The sequence below is a fragment of the Capricornis sumatraensis genome, chromosome 19, assembly GCF_032405125.1.
Source record: "Capricornis sumatraensis isolate serow.1 chromosome 19, serow.2, whole genome shotgun sequence".
NCBI classification, from domain to species: Eukaryota; Metazoa; Chordata; class Mammalia; order Artiodactyla; family Bovidae; genus Capricornis; species Capricornis sumatraensis.
Window position 1 is genome coordinate 62,334,556 of NC_091087.1, and position 21,666 is coordinate 62,356,221.

General features: G+C 56.4%; 1 protein-coding gene across 1 annotated transcript; it reads left to right on the forward strand.

Annotated features, from left to right (window-relative positions):
* The first annotated feature begins 493 nt into the window (after nt 1-493).
* On the forward strand, nt 494-19,301 carry MAP1A (microtubule associated protein 1A). Its single transcript, XM_068991329.1, has 7 exons — nt 494-731; nt 1,686-1,787; nt 9,687-9,769; nt 10,036-10,176; nt 10,403-18,590; nt 18,728-18,948; nt 19,136-19,301. The coding sequence occupies exons 1-7, from the start codon at nt 494-496 to the stop codon at nt 19,289-19,291; spliced, it is 9,129 nt and encodes a 3,042-aa protein (XP_068847430.1). The 3' UTR covers nt 19,292-19,301.
* The last annotated feature ends 2,365 nt before the right edge of the window (nt 19,302-21,666 follow it).

Sequence of the window (21,666 nt, forward strand, 5' to 3'; positions counted from 1 at the left end):
AGGAGGGAAGAAAAAAAAAAAAACACACCTCCAAACAACGATAATACAGACACACCGACTGAAGGATACACCAAACTCAAGCAGAGAGGGACAAGATGGCGCCCCTCAGTACTGTCGAGGCTGCGGAACTGCCAGACAGCACTTATTCGGGAAACAGACTACCTAGAAGCTTCTTCTGGCGCGGAGGCAAAAGACTCGCCCCTCCACCCGGCCCGCAGAGCCCCCACCCCTACTCTAGTCCGAGTATCAGCTCCCTCTGGAAAACGAGTGATGACGGACGGGGAAAGCCAATCCCCCACCTCGGTACCCGCCCCCCACGCCCAGCGACACCGCAGAGCCGGAGCGTCGCGGCCGCAGCCCCGCCCCTGCGGCGCCAGTGCCCCGCCCCCTGACAGGCAGCAGCCAATGAACGACTTCTGCTGCCGGCCTTTAAGAACCGCGCGCACTCTCCCCGCAGCGGACGCGGCTGGCCTAGCGCGCCAACGGAGTTTCCATGGAGACCGAGGCTGGGCCCGGGCGGCCTCGCGGCGTTGCCATGGAGACAAGTCCCGGGCTAGGGCTCCGCAGCCCCGGCTCTCCGCCGGCTCAGAACCCCGCGGAGCCGCTGCGCGAGGCCGGAGCCGTGGTGGCGGCGGCACGCTGGGACCTGCGGAAGCACTCTTTGCTCATCGTGATCGGAGATATCGCTACAGAGAGTCAGCTGAGGGCCGTTCGGGCCCACCTTGAACAAGGTGAGCTGCTGTCCTGGCTGCGCCCGGGACATCCTCCATCCCGTGCTTCTCTGCCGTCTGCATCCTCTATCCCTAGTGTGCATTTCCTGAGATCTGCGCGCCCTGTTAATCTGAATCATCAGCCCCTGTCACCTGCATCTTCTATGTCACGCGTTCGTATCCTCCCAAACTGCCAGCATCTCACAACCCCATCCTCGCCTCACGCCCCACGGCGTTCCGCAATCTCCCTGAGGCAGGGGTGGGGGTAGGAGTGGGGGAGCTGGCACTGCCTGGGTGGGGATGCCCTCGGTTATACCCCTCTCTCCCGCAGTGTCTTGGGCCAGAGGTCCTGAAAGTCCTCACCATCCCATGCAGAGTCCATGTCCCTACCTTAGTTTCTTCTTTAGGGTTCCTGAACAGGCACAGTGTGCTTTCTGAATGCTGCAGACAGATCTCAAATATCCCAGTGCTAGCGGCCAATCTGAAAGAGTGACCTTCGTGGCCACAAGCTTTTCAGCCCTCCACTGCCTGTGGCGCAATGCTGCGGAGCCACCTGCGGGTGGAAGCAAGCCACGGAGGAGTGGAGGCAAGGAGGGGGCCACAGGAGGAAAGCCCAGGATTCTACTTAGCTGTATTGGGAAGGCAGCCCCTAGTATCTGGAAATGGGCCCTTGGGTGTCACTTCTATCACAACTGGGCAACTCTGTAAGAAAATTCCTACATACAAATTCACCAATGACCAAATTTAGCCTAAACTGCCCTCCTTCCCCTAGCTCAAGCAAAGTCCAAGAATGGTACAGGACGGGAGCTAGACATAGGACTGGCCACCTTTCTTAAATACATTAGTGAGGCTGATCATGACAACCATCCTTATCCCCTCCCTCTCCTTACCCCTTCTGTGAGCTTGGAAATGCTCCCCGAAGTCCAGTCCCTCTGACCTTATCTGGGTCTCTCTTTGTTTCTTTTTCTCTCACAGGCATTCTCTCCTGGAACATTGATTTATCATCCATTGACTTGAACCAACAATTGAGACTCTTCATTACCCGGCATCTAGCTCACTTCTCGTCAGAGGTCAAAGGTTAGGACCAGTGTCATTTGTCTCAGTGCTGTGGGTGAGGGATGGTCACAGAAGAGCAGAGGTCCAGTCTCTCTGGCAGAACTGACCTTGTGGGAAGTCTGGGTTGGGGAGCAGGGAGGGGTTCCTGAGGGGAATGCTGTAGAGCTCTATAGCGATCTCCACATACCCAGGTCACTTCACAGACAAATGGCATGATGGTGGAGGAAGCCTGGAGAATGTAATTTCTACCTGATAAGGGGTGGTGTATGGACAGCCAACGTGCATTAAGGGAATGAGGTACCTCTTGAGTGATTAATCATCTCCTATGTAAAAGTTCACTCTCTTTTTTGTGTTCCCCTTTCTGTATACCCTGGGCTCCTTGCTTCCCTTTACAGGGACCCTTGAACTCCCCCACTCACCTTTCCAGATCCTTGCTTAGCACTTTCCCTCAGGCTGCACAGCCTATCCTCCAGCCTCTAGGGTTTCTGGTTCCTCCTTTGGCTCAGTCAGCAGATGTTCAGAACAGAGCAGAAACCTTGACCCAAAGGCTGATGAGCACCATCAAATGCAAAGTGGAAGCAGGGTTTCCTGGGTTCACTGCTGCAAGAGCTAGCCATACTTTGAGATTTGGCTCTGAGATCAAAGTTTGCAGGATGCAGTTTCCCATTCTGCTGCTTGGGAGAAATGGTCAGGAATTTGAGAAAAGTAACATTTTAGAAGCTATTATTCCATGACAGTACCTATGGGAAGACTTACAGAAAGCTCTACATCGCATTATAAAAATGCTTGGGCATCTGGTCATGTTATTGGTAAATGTCGGCAAACCAATTCATACACCAGTGTCTCTATGGAATATAAATCCACCCAGTTCAACAGTCCTTACCATCAAATGACTGAATTTGTATCTTATGCAGATGATTCTCAATTATCCATTATATTAGACAGTCACTTCCCCTTCTTGTTCTGCTCCTCCTGCTAACTGCCACATCGTTGGTCATTGCCCTGATCACCTATTCCTCTAGAGCTGCTCCTGGAGAGAGAAGACAAGTTTAATGTGACTAATGCTATATTATCTTAGAACTATGTGCAGCATTTTGAAAATGCTGTGGCCCAGCTCCTTCTAGAGGCTGGCATCTTCTTGATGTGACTGGCTTCCTATGAAGCTAACCAGTCACTGTTTTGAGACTTCCTTCTGTTTAGTATACTTATGCCATGGCTTCCTCCATTAGCTCTAACAATGTGAAAATCGACAGTTTTACCACTTTATTAATCCTAGGAGCTTTGGTGCAAGGCTGGAGAAAGGGATGACAGCAGATGAAATTAATGACTCAATTGAAGTTTGGGAAGTATCTGCTGATTATTATTAATTCACGCTGAATTTTCGAACCTTGTCTTTTTGGACATGGATGTGAGAGAAGGATGCTTTCTGGAATGATGTAAGAATGAAGAGAACTTGAACCAAAAAACTTAGCCATTCTTCAGATGAAGATTTGGGGATGCTTGGGAAAATACTTACAGGGAGATGCATAGTTACTCTCAGGGACCTCTCAGACTGATATACAAACACCTACCAGATCTTTTCAATAACAGAGTTTTAGCATGGTGTCCTCAAGGAGCTTAGGACAATTATACCCAATATCAGGGCTTACTTCTGAATTTTTTTAGGTTTGGACATTTTTCATGGTGGCCTGTCTCTGTCCCTGGAGAATAGTGTATAATTTCCTGGAAAAACCTACATGGCTCAAGACAGCCACAGCCCCACCCCTGCTGGCTCCTCTTTCAGCTGTCCCCACAAACAACAGTCAGCCCAGAGCAGCTGCAGACACTGCCCCTCCCTTCAGCTTCCATTAGTGGGGAGGCCAAGGGAACCAGGCTGCTGGGATGAGCTCCATGGCATATGCTAGTAGCTTACGATTTTATCTGTTCTGCCCACCCCACAGGCTGGGCCACCATCTCTCTCACCTCTCCTCGAGCCCTAGGTCAAAATGCTGAAAAGGGGGGACAAAAATGTATCTTGTAATGATAGAGTACAATCATTCCTGCTACCACCCTTTACACACACACACACACCACACACACACACACATAGGGAGAGTACAATCATTCCTTCCACCACCCTTTACACACACACACACACAGAAAGGAAGGGGACCCTTTGATGGAGAGTCACACACACACACACACACACAGAAAGGAAGGAGATCCTTTGATGGAGAGTCACACACACACACACACACACACACACACACGCACGCACAGAAAGGAAGGGGACCCTTTGATGGAGAGTCAGTGGCCCAGCTCCTTCTAGTGGTCAAATGTGGTAAAGGCTTTCCAAGGTGAATTTTGTACCACTTTGGTCTCCAATGGTGACTTGGAAGCTTCCTTTCTAACTCCTGCAAAAAAAAAAAAAAAACTCTGGAGTTTCCAAGCATTTTAAAACAAACCCCAAAACAATTAGAACAGTGGGAGTTATTTAAGCTCAGAACTGTGATACTGCTTCTACTATTGAGCACATATAGGAAGGAAGAGGGTTTCGTAATTTATAATTCATGATTGATATTCTGGGACTAAAACAGACACAGGCTCAAGGGCCAGTTTGGAAGCCTTCTTTCTGATGCTGCATCACCACTGATGTGCTCAGGAAGTGTTAGTTCTGTTCCTTCTGCAAACATGAAGCCTATTCTGAACTGATACAGCAGCTCATTGGCCCCTAGAACTGGGGTTCGCACCGATGTCAGAAATGGGAAAGGAGGGACATGAAGAGTACGTGAAGTCCCTTCTGACAGGCACTTTGAGTCATGGCTTTACCTGGGAGCTAAATTAATCTAGAGTTGAGATATTCTGGTTTAGGAGTTGCTGATCACCTAGGTGACCTCTCATAAATCTTCCACAAGAGGGAGACAGACTTCCAGTGGCATTTGTGCATTATGGGTTTAAGGTTCTAGGAATGAAGCACTTTTTCATCTTTTATGTCATTTACTCCTTGTGGCGCTATTGGAGGGTGGTACTAATATTATACTCATTTTGGAATTCAGGAAGTCATCTTTCAGAAACCTTAAGTGGCTTGTTTCAAAACATGATTAGTAAAATGGCAGAGTCAGATCTCAGATCCAGGACTTCTGATCTCACTTTGTGTCTGAGCTCGGGCCTCTCTTCCTTGGCATCTCACCATTGCATTGCAGCAGAGCCAAGGAACACAGCGGATGGAGGTGTGGTTGTGGTGGGTAGGCTGTTCAGATGGTGAGGGCTGAAGGAAAACTCCATTGTGAGTTGGAACCTTGCCCAGGGTGTGGCCCTTGGGGGTGATAGCTGAGAATAAGGGTGGGCTCTGCAATGGTCTGGGAAATGTTATTTTGTTCTCAAACCACATGTCTACTCAAGTTTCCCTCTTAGGACACTCCAGAGAGCTCTAGAAAGCAGGGAGGAGAGAGAAGGTTCGAGGTGGGAGAAAATAAGAACTATGAAGCTGCAGAAAGGAAGTGTCTCCCCTTTGTGATGCTCGGAACTCAGCCTGGTTTGTGTTGTACGTCTCTGCAGATGGCCTCCTCTATCCAAATGGGGCCGTTGCCATGTTACTGCTTTGCATCCCCGGATCTGAGCAAAGATTCCTCCCCCTCTTTAGTCCCCCCCCCCCCCCCACTGGTGACTCAGCTCCTCCTCTCCTCTCCAGTTTACGGGGGATGGGGATACTGAGAGCAGAGACTATTTTGGCTTCTCTGACCTTCAAAAGCAGCTCTTGGCAGCCAGGGGCAAGGGTGGAGCCGGTGCTAGGGAAGAGTGAGTGGATGTCACTGGGAGGAAGCAGGAGGAATTGCCCAGGACTGGGGAGGGTTGATGGGAGGGAAGAGGGCAGGGAAGGACCCTGTAGGAACTTGAGCATCACCGGTTGGAACTCAGTGCTAGAGCTCCCTGGGTCCTCTCTTTGAGTCCTAGAGCGTGTCACCAAATCTGAGACAGAAGAGGCTAAGGGAAACAGGACCAATGTTAAAAGGATTAAGACCCTATAAAATGAAGACATCAGAGAGACATAGTAAAGTACAGAGAAGAACAGGGACCCAACACCCTACAAAGTCCTTATAAGATCTTTGTAGTCCAAAGTGTACTTTATGTGACATTTAATAATTGGTCTATAGAAAGAAACTCTTATAGGCCTGGGGCCCTGCTGATCTTCCTTCATCCCTTTAACTATTTCACTGAAAGGTAGAATGTGCCCTGAAACTTCAGAAAATGCCTCTTCATACTCAAAGAACAAGAATTCCAAGTATCAGTGCCTGGGTGGTTGCAGTGCTGTGCTGCATTGGCACAGAATTGTAGGCAGTCTTAGGGCCCCTGTGCCCCACCCCAGATGGGCTAGAGATGGACTAGGGACTGTGTGTCCACTCCAGAATTTCAAACTACCCCCCAACCTAAAATGACTTCTTTCTGCCACATTCCCTCCCCCATGTCTACAGCTGTGGCTCGGAAGACAGCAGAGCTCAGCGCAACTGCCTCCTTTCTGTCATCCCTAGCCTTCTCAAGTAGTCCCTTCACTCCTACCCTAAGCTTTTAGACCCCCAGCCTCTTTGTCTCCTGCTCCTCCAGGGACTGAAGGTCGTTCCCCCAGTCTTCGGGGAGAGGCAGCAGATGGTTCCTGAGAGAAAGGGGAGGGCCCAACCTCCTATATCCCCGGCAATGTGTAGCACAGAGTTTGGGTCTTTGGCTAACACTAAAAGAATGTATCTTAACTAAGCAGGGTTGGGGGAGAAGGACCCCCGCCCCGTAGGCCACTGGAGACCACCCTGACTCTTTGAGCTGCTAGACGACTCCTCAGCCCCCAGCCAATCAGAAGCACTAGAGCGCTGATACTGTGAAGGCAAAGAAACAGTTAAGTCTCTAGAGCCTCGTCATGGACCAGCCCCTCTTCCCCGCCCTGGCGCCGCCCTCACCATCAAGCGCCCCCCTCCCCCCCACCCAACTCCCACCCCAGTGCCGCAGACTCTTCTCCGAAGCTGCCGGCTGAGGCCGGAGCAGCAGCCTCCATGAGGGTCTCCCCCCAACATCCCGGGTAAGAACCTAACCGGGCCAAAGGACTTGGCATGGGGCCGTGGGGGATGCTGTGCTGGGGAGGTGGGATGCGGGTAATGGGAAAGGGAGTTGATAACATAATCTGCTGTGTCTGGAACTAGCCTGGCGGGGGTGGGCAGGGTGGGGAGCCGAGAAGATGAACTGACTGTGGGGCCAGCCTGGACCCAGAGCCAGGCGGAGGCCAGTGGGGCCAGCACTGTGACAGGCCACCGCGCGAGCTGGGCTGAGCTGGGAGCAGCCGCCCAGGGGCAGCCGCAGAGGGTGGTGTCACCGGCTCTGCCCAGCGGCCTGGGGCTCAGACGGAGTCAGAGACAGGCTGTGTCTTTGGTAGAGACAGAAGAATTAGAGGGAAAGGCGGATGTTGTGGGAATGCAACGAATGGGAGAGTCTCTGTGTGTCAGCTGCTGGATTGCTCAGCTGCTCCGATGCAGGGGGGTGAATGGGACCGCGAGTTTTTGCCAAGTAAGGGAAGGTGGGGGACACTGGAAAAGAAGGGAGGAAAGGGTCGTTAAGACGTGGCACGCGCCTCTTCACAGACCAGCCGGTGTGCGGTGTGCTCCCCACACCCATTCCCGGCAACCTTCGAGCTTGAAACTTGGACTCGAAGCCCCCTCTTTCTGGCTGCCTCCGGGGATGGAGAGGCCGTCTCGGAGACGGGGAGCGCTCGCTCCCCAGCAGCTGCCCCGCATTCCCAGGGCTGTCAACCCCGCCGGCTCCCAGTCACGGCCCCACCCCCATCTCCGCTTCTCTTCCCAAGATGGGGGCTCCGAACAGAGGAGCCGGTTTCTTCTCCTCTCGGCGTCCCCCCCTTTCCCTCCCCACCCCCCATGCAGAGGCAGCCAAGAAAATGACTTGTCATGCTGGGGTGGGGGCGGGGGCGGAGCCGGAGCCGGAGCTCAGCGCGCACACTCACACACTGCGGCACACTGCAGCTGCCCGGCCCCCTCCCGCCCGCCTCACTGCGGAGACACCTGCCCTCCCGGCTCCGCACCCGCAGCCACCCCCGCCCCCACTAACCCCATCCCTGGCCTGGGGATGTGCCCCTGACTCAAAGCAGTCCTCTCCGAAGAAAGCGGCAAAACAAGTCCGTGGCCTTCGGTGGGATTGCGCGGGGAGCTGAAGAGAGGCAGAGGGCTTCCTCCCGGCCCCGAAAAGGAGGGGCGCGGGATACAAACCATGGAGTAGTGGCCAGTCACAGCCAGAGCGCCCAGGGTGAGCCATAGGGTCTTACGCCAAGACCGGAATTGGTGGTTACAAACCAGTCTAGGGGGCCGGGGTTGGGGGCGATGGCAGACTGTGGGGGAACCGAGGCAGTGGAGAGAAAGCAAATTGGACTGTATCACAGATGTTTCCTTTTCTGATCCTCCTAGCTCACGTGTGTTGACCTTGGGCGTTTGTGCTGGGGTTGCGGGAGGTGGTGGAGCGGCCCTTCCAAATCTAAACTACTTAGAGCCCGCCTTGGGCTGGCTGCTCCCTGAATCCTTGAAGCCCCTCATCCCTCACCTGCCCAAGCCCTGCCCCCTGCTGACTCCGAGGTGGTTCTCATCCTCTGAACTGACCTCAAAGCGTCCCTCAATTCCCAAGTTAACAGAAGAGAACCCTTGAACTCCGCATGGGCCCCGCCCACCCTGCGTGGGCCTTGGTCTTCGGACACCATCGGTAGTTCATTTCCCTGCAGCTGCCAGATCCGCCAGATCCTGGCACCATCGCTCTTCCGCTTAACAAAGGCCCTGGCCCCGGGGTCCTCTTGTCTGAGCCCCAGAGAGAGGAGAGAGCGCTGGGTCACAGAAGAGGGTCTGGGGGACAGGTTATGAGTCCTCCCACCGGTATCCTCCAGACAGCCCACTTCCACACCGACCACCTATTCAGTCGGTGAGGGCGAGAGGAGCCAGGGCTGGCAGCACCCTTCTTCGGGATCTCCTCTCTAACCTAGCACTTTCTTTCCTGCATTGCCTGGTGTGTGTTCTGTCCCCCACCCCACCCCCGTAGCCTGGGGAACACGCTGAACCTCTCCTATCTTAACTGTTTCTTGTTTGTGCACCCCAGACTCCCCTCCCTATGACAGAAGGCCCATGGGAGAGGCACGGGAGCAAGAGGAGAAACTGTTCTCTCGGAGAGGTCAGGTTGTGGGGAGTGAACCAGGAGCCTGGGGACGTGGAGCTGAGGTGGGAGACGGAAACCTTTAGTGGTGGGAACAGGATGACTGTGTTTGTGAGTGCAGGCTTGGCCTCTGAGGAACCAGAAAACAGATTAAGAGGTCCTGTTTCTCCTCTGCGTTGTAACTCCCTAGGGTTTAGATAGCTCAGACTGCTCTGAGGCCTTTGGAATGGGATGTTGGGCCTCGGATGGGAGTTTGAAAAGAGGATGAGTCCGTCCCCACTGCCGTCTCCCTATTTCCAGGCACTCTGGCAAGAAAGCCCTGGGCAGAGGCAAGCTAGTGAGCAGAAAGCTGAGTGAGGATCAACGTCGCAGAAGCCCCTCCTCCAGCTGAGCCCCCCATCCCCAGGCAGCACCAGGAGCTTAGTGCTCCAGAGCGACAGAGAGGGACAAAAGGTTCTTGTCAGCAGGGCAGCCTGAGGCGGGAGTTCCAGGCAGAGGGGGTGTTAGATGAGGGGAGGGAGCAGACAGCCAGTGCGGAAGGAGGAAACCCTGGAAGGGAAGGACTGCAGCCCGGAGCCAGTCCCCAGACCTTACTCAGCAGGTCCCAAAGTGGCAGGATCAAGGAGAGCCAGGCTCCTCTTTCCCCCAGCCTCATTTTCTGATGGTGCAGTTTTTCCTCTCCTGCCCTACACAATGCCTCTCCACTTTAGTCTCTACCCACTTCCCTCAATACAAATTCCTGCATCTCTCCCTCAGGCCAGAGGACCCTCTGCCACCAGAGTGAGATCCTAGAGACTGTCATCCTCGTAAACCCCAGTGCCGACAGCATCAGCTCTGAGGTAAGGCCAGGGCCTGAGCCGCACTGGCCTCAAGGGCCTGCTGAAAGCGCCATAACCCACCCCAGCCAGTGCCAAGAATCCCCAGGCTTGGCTTTGAACCACGCTCTCTCTGCCATCGAAGCTGCCTCACAATTCCAGCCCCACCTGGAGGTGCTGTGGGGCTCCCAGGGGGGAGCGTGTCCTTGCCGTGCTGAGGGGGACCTGGAACCTTCAGTGCCCTTTCCTGGGCTTCCTCCATCGTGACCAATCCTCTGTTTCTGCTGTAGGTTCACCACCTCCTCAGCAGCCCATCAGCTCACAAACTGCTGATCTTGAGTGGGCAGAGTTTAGAGCCTGGGGGAGACCTCATCCTACAGAGTGGCACCTATTCCTATCAAAATTTTGCCCAGGTCCTTCACAACCCAGAGGTGAGTCCTATGTCCCAGTGTCTAGGAGGAATAGAACATGGGGTGTGCCTAGAGCTGTGGGGAGGGATCCAAGGAAGGGAAAATCCTATGGCCCTTGACCACCGGGGATGCTGGCAGAATGGTAGGAGATCACCTCAGAGAGAGATGGAGACTAGCAGGTTGAATCTGAGTCGGGTTGAGACAACCCCAGTGACCTGATCAGGCCTTTTGTCTCCCATTCCTCCAGATTGCCCAACTACTCAGCAACAGAGACCCTGGGATCCAGGCTTTCCTCACCGTGTCTTGCTTAGGGGAGGGTGACTGGAGCCACCTGGGACTATCCAGTTCCCAAGAGACCCTGCACCTCCGGCTAAACCCTGAGCCCACGCTGCCCACCATGGATGGCGTGGCTGAATTCTCCGAGTACGTCTCTGAGACTGTGGATGTGCCGTCCCCCTTCGACCTGCTGGAGCCCCCCACCTCAGGCGGCTTCCTCAAGCTCTCCAAGCCTTGCTGCTACATCTTCCCTGGCGGCCGCGGGGACTCGGCCCTCTTTGCCGTTAATGGTTTCAACATCCTGGTGGACGGTGGCTCTGACCGCAAGTCCTGCTTCTGGAAGCTAGTGCGGCATTTGGACCGCATCGACTCGGTGCTGCTCACCCACATCGGGGCCGACAACCTGCCAGGCATCAACGGGCTTCTGCAGCGCAAAGTGGCAGAACTGGAAGAGGAGCAGTCCCAGGGCTCCAGCAGCTACAGCGACTGGGTGAAGAACCTCATCTCCCCCGAGCTGGGGGTTGTCTTCTTCAACGTGCCCGATAAGCTGCGGCTGCCGGATGCCTCGCGCAAGGCCAAGCGCAGCATTGAGGAGGCCTGCCTCACTCTGCAGCACTTAAACCGCCTGGGCATCCAGGCCGAGCCCCTGTACCGCGTGGTCAGCAACACCATAGAACCTCTCACCCTCTTCCACAAGATGGGTGTGGGCCGCCTGGACATGTACGTCCTCAACCCTGTCAAGGACAGCAAGGAGATGCAGTTCCTCATGCAAAAGTGGGCGGGCAACAGTAAAGCCAAGACGGGCATCGTGCTGGCTAACGGGAAGGAGGCTGAGATCTCGGTGCCCTACCTGACCTCCATCACTGCTCTGGTGGTCTGGTTGCCAGCCAACCCCACTGAGAAGATCGTGCGTGTCCTTTTCCCAGGGAATGCCCCCCAGAACAAGATCTTGGAGGGCCTGGAAAAGCTTCGACACCTGGACTTCCTGCGCTACCCTGTGGCCACACAGAAGGACCTGGCCACTGGGGCTGTGCCTGCCAACCTCAAACCCAGCAAAATCAAACAGCGAGCTGACAGCAGAGAGAGCCTCAAGGCCACGACCAAGACACCCGTGGGCAAGCTGGCCAAACGGGAGGAGGTGGCCGAAGAGGGAGCCAAGGAGGCTCGCTCAGAACTGGCCAAAGAGTTAGCCAAGACCGAAAAGAAAGCAAAAGAGTCGTCTGAGAAGCCCCCAGAGAAGCCCGCCAAGCCCGAGAGGATGAAGACAGAGTCGAGCGAGGCACTGAAGGCAGAGAAGCGAAAGCTGATCAAAGACAAAGTGGGGAAGAAGCACCTGAAAGAGAAGATATCAAAGCTGGAAGAGAAAAAAGACAAAGAGAAAAAGGAGATCAAGAAGGAGAGGAAGGAGCTCAAGAAGGATGAAGGAAGGAAGGAGGAAAAGAAGGATGCCAAGAAGGAGGAGAAGAAGAAAGACACCAAACCTGAGGTCAAAAAGATTTCCAAGCCAGACCTGAAGCCCTTTACCCCTGAGGTGCGGAAGACCCTCTACAAAGCCAAGGCCCCTGGCAGAGTCAAAATGGACAAGAGCCGGGCTACCCGTGGGGAGAAGGAGCTGTCCGCCGAGCCCCGCACACCCCCGGCCCAGAAGGGGGCCGCGCCCCTCCCAGCAAGGGAGCTGGCCTTGTCTTCACCAGAAGACCTTACACAGGACTTTGAGGAGTTGAAACGTGAGGAGAGGGAGTTGCTGACCGAGCAAAGGGACGCAAGACTAGGCGAGAAACCGCTCCCCCCGGACACTGCCGAGGAGGGACTCCCGAGCACAGCGGCTCAGGTGGCACCACCCTCTGTCCCCGGGCTGGAAGCAGAAGTACCTGTGATGAAGGAGAAAGAGGTTGTCCCAGACGTCCCTGAGGAACGAGGCAGCAAGGACAGAGGCCCAGACTCGGGGGCGGAAACAGAGGAAGAGAAAGATACCTGGGAGGAAAAGAAGCCAAAGGAAGCCGAGGGGCTCCCTGACAGAACAGAAGCCCGAGAGGAAAGTGAACCTGAGGTAAAGGAAGATGTGATAGAGAAGGCCGAGTTAGAGGAGATGGAGGAGCTGCCGCCTTCCGATGAGGAGGAAGAAGAGGAGACAAAGGCAGAGGGTTTTTACCAAAAGCACATGCAAGAAGCCTTGAAGGTGACGCCAAGGGGCAAAGAGGCTCTCGGCGGCCGGGAACCGGGACTCCAAGGCAAGGCCCCGGAGAAGGAGACCTCGTCATTCCTCAGCAGCCTGGCCACCCCAGCAGGAGCCACTGAGCACGTGTCTTACATCCAGGACGAGACGATCCCTGGCTACTCCGAGACCGAGCAGACCATCTCGGATGAAGAGATCCATGACGAGCCTGAGGAGCGCGCGGCCCCGCCTAGGTTTCCGACAGGAACCTATGACCTCCCTGGGCCTGAAGGTCCCGGCCCCTTTGAGGCCAGCCAGCCTGCTGACACCGCTGTTCCTGCCACCGCCAGCAAGGCCTACGGAGCACCAGAGACGGAACTCACCTACCCCCCCAACATGGTGGCCGCCCCCCTGGCAGAAGAGGAGCACGTGTCCTCGGCCACCTCGATCACTGAGTGTGACAAGCTCTCTTCCTTTGCCACGTCCGTGGCCGAGGACCAGTCCGTGGCTTCACTCACGGCCCCACAGACAGAGGAGACGGGCAAGAGCTCCCTGCTGCTTGACACGGTCACGAGCATCCCCTCATCCCGCACTGAAGCCACTCAGGGCCTGGACTACGTGCCATCGGCTGGCACCATCTCACCCACCTCCTCACTGGAAGAAGACAAAGGCTTCAAGTCACCACCCTATGAGGACTTCTCTGTGACTGCGGAGTCAGAGAAGAGAGGAGAGATGGTAGGGAGAGGCTTGTCTGGAGAGAGGGCCCTGGAGGAGGAAGAGAAGGAGGAGACCGCCAGTGTACAGATGTCAGAGAAACTGCATGGTCAGTATGGACCCCCGATGTTTGCTGCCCCCGGGCACGCCCTCCACCCAGGGGAACCAGCCCTTGGAGAGGCGGAGGAGCGCTGCCTCAGCCCAGATGACAGCACAGTGAAGATGGCCTCTCCGCCACCGTCTGGCCCACCCAGTGCCACCCACACGCCCTTTCATCAGTCCCCAGTGGAGGAAAAGTCTGAGCCCCAAGACTTTCAGGAAGCAGACTCCTGGGGAGATACCAAGAGTATCCCAGGTGTGGGCAAGGAAGTTGCTGCAGAAGAGACCACCAAGCCAGAGCCTGACAAGGGCACACTGGAGGAGGAAGGGAAGGCGCCTCCTCCGAGGAGCCCCCAGGCCCAGGAGGTACCCATCAGCATAGCTGGGGGACAGGTCGGCCGCACCATCCAGCTGCTGCCAGAACAGGACAAAGCCATCATCCTCGAGACTATGGAGGTGGGAGAGCCCGCAGGCCCAGTTCAAGAAACAGAAGCCCTACCCGAAGACTTGAGAACCTCACTCCAAGAACTTGGGGAACCTCAGAAAGAGGAGGTGCTCCAAATTCCTGACCAAGGCCTCTCCCCTGAAGAGGCAGAGTCCCTCTCTGTCCTCAGCGTGGTCTCCCCAGATGCTGCCAAAAAGCAAGACGCCACCCCGAGGTCTCCCTGTAGCCTGACGGAGCAGCGCCTCCACACAGACCTGTGGCCACAGGGATCTCCAGAAGACACCCGGTCACTGTCTTTCTCAGAGGAGAGTCCCAGCAAGGAGACCTCGCTGGACATCTCTTCCAAGCAGCTGTCTCCAGAAAGCCTTGGCACCCTCCAGTTTGGGGAATTAAGCCTTGGAAAGGAAGAAAAGGGGTCCCTGATACAGGCTGAGGACACCGCTCTCCACCTAGCCCCTGTGTCTATTCTAGAAGCCCAGGCAGCCACAGTGTCGCCTCCCACAGATGGGACCAGTGGATACTCCGCACGGGCAGACATCACAGATGAGAGCCCTGATGGAAAATTACCCGCCAGTTCCTTCTCTCCCACTGCGCTGCTAGGAGATGGGAGGCACTCACCCGGAGTGATCACAAGCTTGGGTGAACACATTCTCACACCTGATAGCTCCCTCACCAAGAGCCCTGAGTCCTTGCCAAGCCCTGCCATGGAGGATATTGTCATGGAGTGGGAAGGCAAAGTTCCAAAGTTGAAAGACAGACCCCCAGAGCAGAAGGAGAAGGGACCCGAGCCCACGGATGAAGCCCTTCAGCAGCAGGGCCAAACCCTGGAACAGAGGGACACTGTCACGGAGCAGAGGGACACAGCCATCTGTCGGAAAGATGAGGTTCTGGAGGAGAAGGACAAGGCTGGGGAGCCACAGGATCAGGCTGTGGAACAAAAAGGCAGAGACTCAGAACACAGGGACACAGTCCTGGATCAGAAGGCCCAGGCCCCGGAAGGAAAAGATGAAGACTTAGAACCTAAAGACAGAGGCTTAGAACATAGGGACACAGCCCCGGATCAGAAGGCCCAGGCCCTGGAAGGAAAAGATAAAGACTTAGGACCTAAAGACAGAGGCTTAGAAGCAAAAGACAAGGCCCTAGAACAGGAGGACAAGGTCCCAGAAGAGAAAGATAAAATCTTAGAACAAAAAATCAGAGACTTGGAACATAAAGACACTGTTCCAGAAGACACGGTCCCTGAACTGAAGGGCAAGGCCTTAGAACAGAAAGATGAAGCCTCTGAACAGGACAAGGCCCCAGAAGAGAAGGACAAGGCCCAGAAGGACCAGGCCCCAGAACAGAAGGACCAGGCCTTAGCTCAGAAATACTGGGCTCTCGAACAGAAGGCTGAAGCACTTGAACAAACCATTAAGGCCACTGAACAAAAAGATAAATTTCTGGAAGAGAAGGACAAAACTCAGGAGCAGGAGAGCCCTGTGCAGGAGGATAAAATCATGGCACCGAAGGAGAAGATCCTAGAGGAAAAATCTCCAGAAAAAGTCAAGGCTGTGGAACAGAAAGAAGCTGTGCTGGAGAAGAGGAAAGCTCTGGGGCTGGAAGAGAGCCCAGTGCACGAGGACAAGGCCTGGGAGCAGGAGGAGAAGTACCAGAAGGGGCAGGATGTGGTCCAGGAGTGGCGAGAAACACCTCCAAGCAGCAGAGAACCGGCTGGAGAACAGAAAGAGCCTGCCCGGACGTGGGAGGACACATCTGAGCAGGAAGACACGTACTGGAGGGGCAGAGAGGATGTGGTCCTGGAGCAGGACACGTACTGGCAGGAGCTGAGCTGCGAGCGGAAGGTCTGGTTCCCTCATGAGCTGGGGGGCCCGGGGGCCCGGCCACGGTACACAGAAGAGCGGGAGAGCACCTTCCTCGATGAGGGGCCGGATGATGAGCAGGAAGTGCCCCCCTTGGAGCACACACCCCAGAGTCCCTGGGCCTCGGACTTCAAGGGCTTTCAGGAGCCTGCACCACAGAAGGGGCTGGAGGTGGAGCGCTGGCTTGCGGAGTCACCAGTTGGGCTGCCACCAGAGGAAGAGGACAAGCTGACCCGCTCCCCCTTTGAGATCATCTCTCCTCCGGCCTCCCCGCCTGAGATGGCTGCACAGAGGGTTCTGCCGGCCCCGGAGCAAGAGAGCCCCATCCCAGATCCTAAGCTCCTGCCACCGATGAGGGACGAACCCACTACCCGCTCCTGGCTGGCTGACATCCCACCATGGGTGCCCAAGGACAGACCCCTGCCCCCTGCACCTCTCTCCCCAGCTCCCGCTCCCCCGACGCCTGCCCCAGAGCCACACACTTGTGCACCCTTCTCCTGGGGCACAGCTGAGGATGATGGTGTGGCTGCAGTGCAGGAGGGGGCAGCTGAGCTGGAAGGCGGGCCATACTCCCCACTAGGGAAGGACTACCGCAAGGCCGAAGAGGAAAGGGAAGAAGAAGTGGGGGTTCCTGACCACAGCCCCCAGAGCTCACAGGTCCCCAAGGCCAGTGAAAGCCATGCCTCTGAGGAGCCCGAGCAGACCGAGCCAGAGGAGAGAGAGCCCACTCCCTATCCAGATGAGCGGAGCTTCCAGTACGCAGACATCTACGAGCAGATGATGCTCACAGGGCTGGGTCCTGCCTGCCCCACTAGAGAGCCTCCGCTTGGAGCTGCTGGGGACTGGCCCCCCCACATCTCAACCAAGGAGGAAGCTGCTGGCCAAGACACACCTGCAGAGAAGGAGCTTTCATCTCCTGTCTCACCCCATCGCCTCCAATTCGACACTCCGGCCTTCAGCTATGCAGCTCTGGCAGGACCCGCTGTGCCCCCCAGGCAGGAGCCTGAGCCAGGGCTAGGCATGGACCCTAGCCTCACCCCACCTGCAGTACCCCCCCGTGCTCCTATCCCCCAGAGCCAAGGCCCAAGCCCACCGCTGAATGGTCACATCCTGAGCTGCAGTCCAGATCGGAGAACCCCCTCCCCCAAGGAACCAGGACGAGGTCCCTGGGATGACAGCCCCAGTGACTCGGAGCTGGAGAAGGGGGCTCGGGAGCAACCCGAAAAAAAGGCCCAGTCCCCAAGTCCCCCATACCCCACGCCTGCTGGCCCCTCTGCCTTGTGGCCCGAAAGCGAGGCACGTACCAGCCCTTCTTCGGACTCACACCTGGGTCCTGCCCGACCCAGCCTGGACTTCCCTGCATCAGCCTTTGGCTTCTCCTCACTGCAGCCGGCGCCTCCACAGCTGCCCTCCCCAGCAGAACCCCGCTCAGCACCCTGTGGGTCGCTTGCCTTCTCTGGGGACCGGGCTTTGGCTCTGGCTCCAGGGCCCCCTGCCAGAGCCCGGCATGATGAGTACCTTGAAGTGACCAAGGCCCCCAGCCTGGACTCGTCGCTGCCCCAGCTCCCATCACCTGGATCTCCCGGCGCCCCTCTCCTCTCCAGTCTGCCGAGGCCCGCCTCTCCCGTGCTGTCTGAAGGCTCCTCCTCGGAGGCCACCACCCCTGTGATTTCAAGTGTGGCTGAGGGCTTCCCTCTGGGTCTGGGAGCTGCAGAACCAGGGTCCATAGAGCTGGTCCCAGGAATGGAAGCCACTGCCCACGGCCTCTGGGACCTCGCTTCTCTGAGCCCAGCACCTCCAGCGTCCCTGGACTTGGCCCCAGTTCCAGCTCCGAGCCTGCCCGGGGACATGGATGACGGCAGCCTGCCCTGTCGCCTGGAGTGCTCAGGAGCAGCTGCCAAGAAGCCAAGCCCCTCCCAGGGTCCCTCCCGAGATGGTGCCACCAATGGTCCAACTGAAACCAGCCCCAAGCCCCCGGGCCCTGCCCCAGCCGAGGCTGAGGCCTGCCCTGCCTGGGAGCGTGGGGGCTGGCCTGAGGGAGCTGAGAGGAGCCCCCGGCCTGACACGCTGCTCTCCCCTGAGCAGCTGCCGTGCCCTGGAGCGGCCCCTGGAGACCAGCCTAGAAGCGGCTCCCCCGAGACGGAGGCTGGGCCCCAGGGATGTGCCACTGAACCCCGGCCCCACCGCGGGGAGCTCTCCCCCTCCTTCCTGAACCCTCCTCTCCCTCGGTCCACAGATGACAGTGACCCCTCAACTGAGGAGGCTCGGCTAGTAGGGAGAGGGGGGCGGCACCGGGCAGGAGCCCCAGGGGCCACAGGGGGCCCATGCCCCGTGGCAGATGAGACACCCCCAACGTCAGCCAGTGACTCAGGCTCCTCACAGTCAGATTCTGACGTTCCTCCAGAAACTGAGGAGTGTCCATCCATCACAGCTGAGGCAGCCCTTGACTCGGATGAAGATGGGGACTTCCTGCCTGTGGACAAAGCTGGTGGGGTCAGTGGGACTCACCATCCCAGGCCCGGCCATGACCCGCCCCCGCTCCCCCAGCCAGACCCTCGGCCAGCCCCTCCCCGTCCTGACGTGTGCATGGCTGACCCCGAGGGGCTCAGCTCAGAGTCTGGAAGGGTAGAGAGGCTACGGGAGAAGGAAAAGGCACAGGGGAGAGTTGGCCGCAGGGCCCCGGGTAGGGCTAAGCCAGCGTCTCCTGCCCGCCGTCTGGATCTTCGGGGAAAACGCTCACCCACCCCTGGTAAAGGGACTGCAGATCGAGCCTCCCGGGTCCCACCCCGACCACGCAGCACTACAAGCCAGGTCACCCCAGGAGAGGAAAAGGATGGGCACAGCCCCATGTCCAAAGGCTTAGTCAATGGACTCAAGGCAGGACCAAGTAAGTATAACGTGGAGAGTGGGAGACTGGTTTGGGTCTGGGTGTGGGCTGGTTAGGGGCTCCAGTGGGAGGAAGGAAGATGGTTGCCACAAGAATTCTCCTCTCCCTCTACAATGAGTCCTGTGTTGTCTCTACAGCAGCCTTGGGTTCCAAGGGCGGCTCTGGTGCCCCTGTCTATGTGGATCTCGCTTACATCCCGAATCACTGCAGCGGCAAGACTGCTGACCTCGACTTCTTCCGACGAGTGCGTGCATCCTACTATGTGGTCAGTGGGAACGACCCTGCCAATGGCGAGCCGAGCAGGGCTGTGCTGGATGCCCTGCTGGAGGGCAAGGCCCAGTGGGGGGAGAATCTTCAGGTGAGTGGCAAGGAACACCAGGGAGGAGGTCTGGTCAGAGTTTGCTCAGAGCAACAGTGAACACAGTCTCTGTTCATGAAAGGAGGATGGAACCTTTGCTCTGGTCCTTCCTGAACCATCAGGTGCCCATCCCCCAACTTCCCTTCCCTCCGCATTCTCACCTTAGGCTGTCTTGTCTCCTACCCAGGTGACTCTGATCCCTACTCATGACACAGAGGTGACGCGTGAGTGGTACCAGCAGACCCATGAGCAGCAGCAGCAGCTGAACGTTCTAGTCCTGGCCAGCAGCAGCACCGTGGTCATGCAGGACGAGTCCTTCCCTGCCTGCAAGATTGAGTTCTGAAAGAGCCACTCTCCCTTCCCTGAGGATCCGCTCCCCGAGCTCCCCTAGACGATGGCTACTGCTGAGTCCTTTGGGGTTGAGGGACATGGGAGTTGGGGGAGGGGGTGGGGTGGACAGGATGTCTCGTGGGAACTTAGGCTGGGCTTAACAGGAGGGGTCATCCTTCCCCCTCATCCACGTCTGAAAGGAGTCTCCAAACCAAAGGTAACCAGGATTAGGATAGGGAGAGAATGCAAAATTAGGACACAAGGTCATCTGATGCTTGAGGACCCTGGAGTGACACCCTCTCTTAGCACTGCCCAATGCTGGTGATGGAGTGGAGAGTGAGGATGGGCCTCAGCGAGCAGCCTCCTCCCTCATGGAGGGAGGTCATATCCCCAGCCCCAGGGACCTCTTCATCTATATAATTTAGCATCCCACAGAAGGACTTCCAGTAGTAATTTATGTGACCTGGGGGCAGGATACTGTCAGTGAGGTGTTCAGAGCTTCGCCCTTCGGTCCGTCTCCCATTCCCTCCCCCGTCAGTTTGGGTTCTGGCAGGGATCTGGGGGTACGCCACTGCTACACTGTCCCACTGCTTGCCTCCGTGTCTGAATGTCTCAATCCAAAACCTGAAGCTCTTTTTTGACCAACAGATAGGTGAGGAGAAGAAAGGAGCTTATCCTCCCAGCCCCTGCTTCATACCATTCACATCCCAGAGCCATGCCCAGACTAGGCCTGCTGGGCAGCACAAAGGAGCAAGGAGAGCCCGGCATCACTTACGGAATCTTTCCAAGCTCCCTGACCTTCGGAGATTTTCACCCACCCATTCCAACTCTCCTGATCCCTTCTCATACTTGCTTGGCTTATCTGCATGTGGTCACCTGCTGTGGCCTGGTGTGTAATGGGTTAAAAGCCACTGCCTGACATCCCAACACTTGACACCCCAGCAATGTGTGACTCCCCCAACATTCCATTCTGCCATCCTGCAGCTGAAATGGGGACGCTGGCTGCCTTTCCAGCTCCACACCCTGGGACAGAGGATCTGGGAGGCGGAGGCCATGCCAGAGGACTTGGGGATAAGGAGAGGGAGGAAGGCAAGAGGGAGAGGAAGCTGAGCTAAGGCTGAACTCTGACTGAGGGAGATGAAAACAGGCTGAAAATACCACCCCGGGAGAGGACCTCACCCCAAGCAAGCCAATAAGAGCTCTGCCAGACTGCTGCGGGACTGAGAAATCCAGACGCTCTTGTCAGGACTCGGCTTCTCTGCCAAATGACTGTGTGGAAACCAGATCGAGCCCGCCTGTGTTCTTCCAGCTCCCACTCTCCCGTGCTGCTGTGCTCTGCTCCTCCCCACTCTTCCCTGCTCTAGCTCCCAGCTGCTGTAACGGAGCCGCCTCCAACTCTAACAATAAATCCAGTTCATTACAGATGCTCCTACCAGTGTTGTCATTTACCTCGGTGCCTTTGATGACTGGAGGCAGTTCCAAGACCCAGGCAGGCCTAAGAATACAGGGTGAGTGGAGGGTGAAAAAGTTACGGGGAGCCAGCATAACTTCTAAAAACCGGTGAGAGTGCCCAAGGATGGGGAATAGGAACTGAGCGTAGGGACACACGTTTGGTTTGGGGGAGGGGAGAGAAGCCGGAGGGGGCGGGGGCAGTGTCTCTGAAGAAGGGGAACTGCGTACCATGGGGTCAAGAGCTTAGGGCCGAAAAATCAGCATCAGACACCTTGCACAAGGTGAAGTCGCTCAGTCGTGTCTGAATCCGACTCTGTGGACTGTAGCCTTCCAGGCTCCTCCATCCGTGGGATTCTCCAGGCAAGAATACTGGAGTGGGTTGCCATTTCCTTCTCCAGGGGATCTTCCTGACCCAGGGATCGAACCCAGGTTTCCCACATTTGCAGGCAGATGCTTCACCCTCTGAGCCACCAGGGAAGCCCCAGAACCTTGCACAGGAGAACATCAAAGAGGCAAGGAGTTGAGGGGGCTCTATGAGATCCAGAGCCTATTGAGATTATAAACAGCTTTCAGGATTTCCAGCAAGTAAACTGTTGGATTTTCCCCTGCAGTGAAACCCTTTATAGTCCTGGGTATGTCAGGAGAGGCCACATTGTAAGTGTGAATACATGGGGAGGGGGATATCCCAGTCTTCCTAGTGTTCCCGGCTCTCCCAGTGTAAAGACGTCAAGGGGGTAAAGAAAGAGCATAACCCCTATGTATCAACTCCTCCTGACACTCCCAAGCATCAGAGTTAAAATGAGAGTGATTCCAACAATCTGGCGAGAAGGCATTGTACCTTTGGTGCTCCACAGAGAGAACCTCTCTTCCTGGTAACATGACTTATTTAAGAAATGTTGGGACAGTGGGCTGACAGTCATAAGGACTTCCTGGGAT

What these genes read in the sequence shown, in the direction of transcription:
- MAP1A (XM_068991329.1), top strand. Translation starts at nt 494, where the DNA reads ATGGAGACCGAGGCTGGGCCCGGGCGGCCTCGCGGCGTTGCCATGGAG. An exon ending in CCGACAGCATCAGCTCTGAG is followed by an intron (nt 9,770 to 10,035) that starts GTAAGGCCAGGG and finishes TTTCTGCTGTAG; the next exon opens with GTTCACCACCTCCTCAGCAG. An exon ending in TGGACTCAAGGCAGGACCAA is followed by an intron (nt 18,591 to 18,727) that starts GTAAGTATAACG and finishes TTGTCTCTACAG; the next exon opens with CAGCCTTGGGTTCCAAGGGC.